The sequence below is a fragment of the Hydra viridissima genome, unplaced genomic scaffold, assembly GCF_058129835.1.
Source record: "Hydra viridissima isolate aposymbiotic clone 2 unplaced genomic scaffold, HvirCarnegie_v1 scaffold_3, whole genome shotgun sequence".
NCBI classification, from domain to species: Eukaryota; Metazoa; Cnidaria; class Hydrozoa; order Anthoathecata; family Hydridae; genus Hydra; species Hydra viridissima.
In genome coordinates this window covers 10,867,602-10,876,731 of record NW_028324302.1, presented here as the reverse complement: position 1 = coordinate 10,876,731, position 9,130 = coordinate 10,867,602, and the positions used below count along the sequence as shown (strand labels likewise).

At 37.2% G+C, this 9,130-nt stretch overlaps 1 protein-coding gene and 2 pseudogenes across 1 annotated transcript; all 3 read right to left on the bottom strand.

Annotated features, from left to right (window-relative positions):
• Window positions 1-760: 760 nt before the first annotated feature.
• Window positions 761-1,836, bottom strand: LOC149890961 (uncharacterized; annotated as a pseudogene).
• Window positions 1,837-2,087: 251 nt separating this feature from the next.
• LOC149890960 (uncharacterized) lies at window positions 2,088-4,066 on the bottom strand (annotated as a pseudogene).
• A 579-nt stretch (window positions 4,067-4,645) lies between these two features.
• On the bottom strand, window positions 4,646-7,480 carry LOC149890959 (uncharacterized). The gene has a single exon (XM_090082006.1). The coding sequence runs from the start codon at window positions 7,478-7,480 to the stop codon at window positions 4,646-4,648; it is 2,835 nt and encodes a 944-aa protein (XP_089938132.1).
• Window positions 7,481-9,130: the final 1,650 nt, after the last annotated feature.

Genomic DNA, 9,130 nt, shown 5'->3' with positions numbered 1-9,130 from the left:
ATTTGCATCCATAGCATTATTCCATTTCTTGTATTCAACAGCCCCTATAAAAACTTATATATATATATATATATATATATATATATATATATATATATATATATATATATATATATATATATATATATATATATATATATATATCAGTAATATTATAAATCAATAATATTAGTTATCTAAAAAAGAATTACTTTTTAAATGTTTTGGATGAGGTTGCGTAGCCTCTTCTTTATTCATGGTTGGGTGTTTTGATCCACCACTTTCAAAAGTACCTAAATAAATTGGTTTTATATATCTTTAAATGCCATCCCATCATAATTTAAAGAATACATTGAAAAAACTCTAACCAAGGATTCATACATACATACATACATACATACATACATACATACATACATACATACATACATACATACATACATACATACATACATACATACATACATACATACATACATACATACATACATACATACATACATACATACATACATACATACATACATAAATAAATACAGAGACAGTTGCAGATTAAGACGTTTCAGGGCCCAGGGCTATTTTTAAAGACTCCCTCTGTTATATATAGCTTATTTTTTGAAGTAATAGTTTTAAATAACAACTGTAAAAACAATCTATCATAAATGCTTATACTTTTAGCATTTCGCCTAGCAGCTCTGCCACCATTCTTATCCTTAGCATTATGCAAAAATCTTATGATGCGCAACTCAACAGCATTTCGAGTTTCAAATTTAGTCAAAATACAGTCCTTTACAAGTTTCTCCAACTTCACTGGAAGTTTTAATTTTCCATTTTTTCCACTTTGATTAATTTGTTTTGCCAAATCAATTTATAAAAGAAGATTTACCAAACGCTGACAAAGATCATTGGCATCACGGCCACCCTCTTGAAGTAGCCCCTGAAATATTTCTTCAGATAAAACAATATCTGCATTTGCTAAATCATCAGGTGTACAAAATAAATGAACTTTTCTTTGTACACTTTCATATGATGGTACTGCTTTCAGAGTTGAGTTTGACAAGCTGTCCAGCCGTTATGAAATTACAGCTAATTTTTGCAAAATGACAGCTTGACCATATCGAAGAGCTTGCACTGTGTCAGAATCAATGCCTGCATCATTGCAAAGAACATTAAGCTCATTGAGCACTGCATGAGCACTATTTGCTCGTGCTTTTTTCGGACCCACTGAAGCTGATGCTGACACTTTGCCTTTCAAAGGTTTAAAAAAACTTAAAATGTTAGGAGGTGAAACTTGTGATTGGTTTTTATCAACATGTTGTTTAGAAGAAATTAGGGTAGATATATGCATTGGAACTAAAGGTGGAGAACAAAGTGGAGATAGTGGTTCATTACTTTCAACATTCAGTGGTTTAAGGAACAGTTCTGTAAAGGCATCAGAGTCATTTCCACTGGTTAAGTTTTCCGACGGCTGCAAAGGCATGCGTTTATTAGGACGAACTCTAAATAAATTATCAACAGAATTTATTTTCAAATTTTCTTAAAAAGAAATTTAAAAAATTAGATTTTATAAATACCTGAACTTAATGTACTTCATAAATCTCTGGGCACCAAATTTTTTAACTTTAACTGCATGCCTTAAACTGTCTATAGTTTGATGACAACTGTCTTCATTTGGAACAACTTGCAGAAGACAAGCATCAAACGGTTCGTCTTTCCACACAGCTTGAATACGAACAACATGATCAATTGGCAATGAATTCCAATCGTCAATTGAGTAGTCTTTATAGCTAAGAGCTTGATGTCTTGTTCATTTACTATATCCACGTGCTTATCATCAAAATATACTATGTATTTCATCTTCACACACACATACATTTATATATATATATATATATATATATATATATATATATATATAACACCTTGACAGGCTTGTTAACACTCTGATTATATTTGTTAATACAATTATTCTCAAATATGTGTTTGTTGCAACAACAACAACAAAAAATAGTTGTTATCAAAAACAGAAAATATAAATTTATCATTAATAAATAATAAATAGAGGAAAATACATAATAAGAAATATACCATAATATAAATGTTACATATTAAGACATATAGTTTGAATTACAATATGGAATAATGATAAATCTTTGCTTATACGGATAACAAATACACTTATTTACAGGAGCTAAATTCTTCAAATGTGTTGTAGACTTAAAATAAATACCCATACCAAGAGAAGAAGATTCATAATGTCCATTAGTATACAGATTTTTATGCAGCTTTAAAATATAGCCAGAAACTAAAATAGTTGGGCCACTCAAAACATTTGTAATCAAAATAATTCCTTGTGATGTAATACAACAATTGTCTGGCGGTTTACAATAAAAAGAAAGAGGCATTTCTCTTTCAGTTATAGAATGACTACGGATATTTCTCATATTACTTAAAAGATGAGGAAATATGCTAGATGTAGCTTTAGTTTTACGTTTTAAAATTGATAAATAATTTTCAAAACGAAATGTAGAAAAGTAGTCAAGAGGCTGTTGATATAAATTAACAAAATATGTTAAATGTAGCAAATCATGAAAATTATACGACATACACTTTGGTGTAAACAATTCTGGACATTTTGCGACAAAATGACTGATACACCCTTAAGCACAATCCATGTAATCATTAAATCTGTTGGAACAAAGACAATACGCTGCATAATGTAATATAAGAAAATGTTCATAATAATCTGGCAGCAAAATCTTTTTCAACAAAAATGGCCCTAAATATAATAAAAAAGCGATATTCTGTAGCTTTGGAATGGCACAGTTCTGATAAAGGTCTGATTTTACGATGAAATTCAATAGGATAAAATTTAGAAAAGTTTTTCATAATTTCTGATACTCGAGACATTTGGTTTAGGCTTAATTTACAAGGAAGACGTGGATACTGAGAAACTGATTTAAAATAGAAAAAACATAATTTTTTACTAACACAAAGGCACACCAGATGCTGGTATTCTGGAGGAAACGAAGAATGTAAACCAATACCTGATATGGCAGCTAAAGGTGATAAATTAATTTGATTATTTTCTTTCATATCACGATAACTAAAATCATTACGCATATCACGATTATTTTTTAAAATAATCGTGAAGTTCGATGTTTAACAGTTTCAACTTCAACTTTACAATATCAAAATCTTGAGACTTTAATATTGACAACTCACCACACAAATCTGTAATCAGAGTACACAGATCAGGTTTTACTGTACCGCAATAAACTGATACTGGTAATGGAAATTTGCTTTTAAACTGTGGAATATACAAGAGTATTGGCCATGCACAAATTCCACATTTTTTTGCTCCGCCTGACAGGACACAACAAAATAGGGCCAAAGGATCCAATGGGAGTCAGTGAAAGCCTCGAATTTGGCCACATTTGGCCCAAATTTCGACGTTTTGTATGGAAATTGAGCCAAAAACGGGGTTTTGTCGCCAAATCCGGTACTTGCCAGCCTCTCTGTTGATTGTCTTTGTCATTTTCGTGCTAGGCCTGATAGGTTACAACAGAATATGTCAAAAGGCTCCAAGAAATCTCGGTGAAAGGCTCCAATTTGACGAAATAGTCACAGAATTGACATTACAAGCAAATTCTAAGCATTTCTGTGCATTTGTCGCAAAAATCGGTACTTACCACTGAATTGCTTGATGCCCTTGCGCATTTTTTTGCTCAGCCTGACAGGATACAACAGAATATGGCCAAGGGATCCAATGGGATTCGGTGAAAGCCTCGAATTTGGCCACATTTGGCCCAAATTTCGACGTTTTGTTTGGAAATTGAGCCAAAAACGGGGTTTTGTCGCCAAATCCGGTACTTGCCAGCCTCTCTGTTGATTGTCTTTGTCATTTTCGTGCTCAGCCTGATAGGTTACAACAGAATATGTCCAAAGGCTCCAAGAAATCTCGGTGAAAGGCTCCAATTTGACGAAATAATCACAGAATTGACATTACAAGCAAATTCTAAGCATTTCTGTGCATTTGTCGCAAAAATTGGTACTTACCAATGAATTGCTTGATGCCCTTGGGCATTTTTTTGCTCAGCCTGACAGGATACAACAGAATATGGCCAAGGGATCCAATGGGAGTCGGTGAAAGCCTCGAATTTGGCCACATTTGGCCCAAATTTCGACGTTTTGTATGGAAATTGAGCCAAAAACGGGGTTTTGTCGCCAAATCCGGTACTTGCCAGCCTCTCTGTTGATTGTCTTTGTCATTTTCGTGCTCAGCCTGACAGGATACAACAAAATAGGGCCAAGGGATCCAAGAGGAGTCGGTGAAAGTGTAGTTTCGCATAAAGAAGATCGTTTTTTAGTTGTGCGTAAACGCCGATCTATCTTTGTAAAATTCAACACAATTTATATACAAGTTAATTCCCTAGGTATTCACACATATCTTTTCACACATACAATTATTTACAAGTAGGCATTCCCTAGGCATTCACACATATCTTTTCACAAATACAATTATTTACAAGTAACGCTTTAATGACATATCCTTTACGCACATAACTATTCACGAGTAACGCTATAATGACATCTTTTACGCACACAATTATTCACAAGTAACGCTATAATTACACTCCCCCTTGGTCATAACGACCACTTCACCTCACGGACTATATCGCTCAGGTGCCATCCTTTTTCGGGTGCTTCTTCGCAACATTGGCGTCTGGTTTGTCTCGTCTTCAGGTAACACAACGCACAGTTCTTCATCATCTTCTAGATCCTCATTCGACTTGTTATCATCTCTGACGGGTCTTAGGTCGCGTATGTGCCGGGATACTTTGTCCACTTCTACCGTTTGCTCCGAAATGATTCCTGTAATTCTCCCAATTTTGTATTGAGAGTCACATCGGTTGTCCGGGGGCTTTACCCATACTTCATCGCCGAGTTTAAACTTGTTGGTGATCTTCTCATGAGGTTCATATGCGTTTTTATCGTCGTCAATTCCTCTAACTCTAATTTCGTAATGGTATAATTTATTTGCGGGTGCTGTAGATGACTTACAACAGTCTTTTGGGCTGACGTTATACCAATAAACTGCCTCGGGTATGCTGCACGGAACTCTCTTCGCCGTTCTTTTCACTGTTCGATGGCACCGTTCTGCAATTCCATTCCCTGAAGGAACGTAAGCGCACCTGAAGCGAAGTTTAACGTTCCATTTGTTCATAAATTGCGAAAATAATGTGCTTCGAAATGCTGTATCATTATCCGTCAAAATTTCGTTTGGACCGCCTCGTTCAAGAAAGATTTCGTTTAATTCCTGAATGACACATGCACTAGTTTGGTCTTTAAGATGGCGCCATATTGCATATCGTGAAGGCCCACAGTCAATCAGGGTAAGAAAATGTTGCCCCTCATAATGAGTTATATCCATACCAAGCCGTTGCCACGTCCCTTTTACTTCGATCTTCCCTTTCGGCCACTTTATCGGACTTGGATCAATTGATTGACAGGCTACACATTTTTCAACCACTTGCCTGACTTCTTCCCTGCTTACTGATGGGTCAATTCTACGAACAAAATACAATGTTCTCTTCACACCATAATGTCCCGTGGACTTATGAACATGGTTTATTTCTTTGGGAGATAGAGAAGCACTAATCGTTCCACCTGCAGCAAGTTCAGCGGGCTTATCGATCATTTTCAACCAACTTCCAGGCACTCGAGTAAGTACATCGGCTAAGTTAGACTCCGAGGGCACTAGTTTAATATCCACTCTGAGTTTGTATTCCTCCACAATATTCGTAATGGTCTGAAGCCGTCTTCTAATCAGCATTTCGTTTGAAGCCTTTGTCTTCAATCTAGATTTTCCAGTCAGTGCATCGGTGACCCAATGTAATACTGCTTTCGAATCAGTGCAAATATGCAAGACATTCATCTTCCAATTGAGACCCATGTTTAGTCCTTTGATTACTGCATCGAGTTCAGACATGTTTATATGTGTTGTATCATCTTTTCTTAACCAACAAGCGTCTTCGATTATATTGCCATCAACTTCGATACTCACACCTAGCGCTAGTGAACTAGCATCCACCCACACTGTTGCCTCGTTGCCATAAACATTCCAAACTCCTTTGGCAGGATCGTCGTTACGTGTTCTTTTTACCATATCGTTCACCATTTTTTCAACAAAATTGCATTGTATCTTCTCATCCCATGTTTTCGTTAGGGCGTTTGCCGTCCTTTTAACAAATGACGAAGCTACACGCAACCAACCACAAACTGGAAGATTCCCAGTCATTTTTCCACATAAAGAGAAGATTTTTCGCCTCGTTAGAGAACTTGGAATTTCACCAAAATCGTTGTCTCTCTTCCAAAATAACTTCTTATTTTCAATTCCAACTTGTAATCCTAGAACTCTCGCCCCTTCGGACACACGAACCGCCGGCTTACAATGTAATCCATACATATCCAAATGATCAAGTACACTGCGAACTGATACGATGTCTTCATTTACAAGAATATCATCAATGTATGATGATGTTCCCTTCCAGATCTTTTCGTCTTGCGATAGAACTTTGTCCAAAACTGCTTTCATTATGACGGGCGCAACGTTCAGGCCAAATCCCAAACGTGTTAAACAAAACCTCTGTCCACGGAACACAACAGTTTGGTAAGCCCAGAGTTCCTCGCTGATTTTGAGTTGCATGTAGGCCGATGATAAATCAATAATTGAAATATTTTCTCCAAGCCGTCTCCAGTCTCGAAGTTTGTCAGCACATGCATCCGTGTTCGCCGTAAATGGTTCAATAAACGTGTTCAGCTCCCTGAAGTCTAACACTGGTCGCACTTTCCCTTTGTTTTGCTGCACCACTGCCATAAGTGGAACCAAACCTTTTACTGGACCGTGTTTTTTCGCTTCGTACTTTTGCAGCCATTTTTTCTCTATCCACCCTTCAATTTCTTTTTCGTAATCGTGTTTTATGCCGATGGGGATGGTATATTCAGCAATTCTATTCACCAGATTTTCAGGTTTGGTATTCCATTTCCACGCAATTATCCATTCTCTATTTTTCTTTTCAAATGAAGCTGTGAAATCCTGAGCCGTTATATTCATATCATGAACATCTATTGACAAATCGCTTTTTAAACCAAGTAAACATGCTTCTTTTTTCATAAAACAAACATCCCGCGTTGCAGAAATCGATACTCCACCAAGTGCCACTATTCCATTCATACCCATTATGAAACAAAAACCCAGCGGTTTGAAATTGACCACAAGTGCTTCCACACACACTGTATTTCCATTTGGCGCGGTGATTTGAGTTTGGCTAACACCTTCGCACTGCTGTTGTTGTCCATTTACAGTTACCACGCTCACTTCTTTCTTCGTTATTTTTGTCGCACATTTTTTATAGATGATGCAGCAGGTACACCCTGAGTCAATTAGCACATCCTGAAATACACCGTTAATATCCAAGAGCATGGTAGGTAACGCCATTATTGATTGTTTAGGGAGAGAACTGGCGCAGACGTCTTCTCCCTCACTCCGTTTTTTGGACACATTCTTGATATGTGTCCATACTCTTGACACGAGTAACACAGCACATCGCTTGACTCCCGTCTTCTACTTGACTTGTTTCGATAATTATGTCTTCTTAAATGACAATCATTCGCAAAGTGGTTGGGAAGTTTGCACTCATAGCACACTGATTGTGTTTTATCTTCTAGCAACCTCGGATCACTACTTTTCATTGCAGCTACAGCAAATTTTTCCACCATCCCGTTGTTCCGTTCCTCGATCATCAGAGTCCTTGCTCGCGCAAGTATTTGAACAGTTGTAAGATCGTCCATACGAGAACTCGATCTCAGCATTCGTCGAACTTCCTCGGGGAGCCCAGCAACAAAGGCACACGCGATCACTTTGTCTGGTAGCCCACCAATTAGGGTAGACAATCTTCGTAGTTCTGCCAAATAAACATCAACTGCTTCTCCATGTTTCAGCTTTCTCGTGACAAACTGCTCGTAGGCTGTGAATGCATCAACGGCAAAAGCTTCAAACAAAGCCTCCTTTATTCTCTTAAAATTTTCTTTATCAGCCTATGTTAACTGTTGATACACTACGAATGCACCATCAGTGAGACGGAGAGGAACCACACGTGCCAGATCGGTTACACCAATTACTTTACATACCAATTCAACCTTTTCCAGCCATTCCGCAACTGACTGTTGATCGTTTCCACTAAACTCTGGAATTAACTTTAAATCAAGTTTAGTCGCCATTTCGCCGAAATAGCTTGTAGTTTCGCATAAAAAAGATCGTTTTTTAGTTGTGCGTAAACGCCGATCTATCTTTGTAAAATTCAACACAATTTATATACAAGTTAATTCCCTACGTATTCACACATATCTTTTCACACATACAATTATTTACAAGTAGGCATTCCCTAGGCATTCACACATATCTTTTCACAAATACAATTATTTACAAGTAACGCTTTAATGACATATCCTTTACGCACATAACTATTCACAAGTAACGCTATAATGACATCTTTTACGCACACAATTATTCACAAATAACGCTATAATTACAGAAAGCCTCGAATTTGGCCACATTTGGCCCAAATTTCGACGTTTTGTATGGAAATTGAGCCAAAAACGGGGATTTGTCGCCAAATCCGGTACTTGCCAGCCTCTCTGTTGATTGTCTTTGTCATTTTCGTGCTCAGCCTGATAGGTTACAACAGAATATGTCCAAAGGCTCCAAGAAATCTCGGTGAAAGGCTCCAATTTGACGAAATAATCACAGAATTGACATTACAAGCAAATTCTAAGCATTTCTGTGCATTTGTCGCAAAAATCGGTACTTACCACTGAATTGCTTGATGCCCTTGGGCATTTTTTTGCTCAGCCTGACAGGATACAACAGAATATGGCCAAGGGATCCAATGGGAGTCGGTGAAAGCCTCGAATTTGGCCACATTTGGCCCAAATTTCGACGTTTTGTATGGAAATTGAGCCAAAAACGGGGTTTTGTCGCCAAATCCGGTACTTGCCAGCCTCTCTGTTGATTGTCTTTGTCATTTTCGTGCTCAGCCTGATAGGTTACAACAGAATATGTCCAAAGGCTCCAAGAAATCTCGGTGAA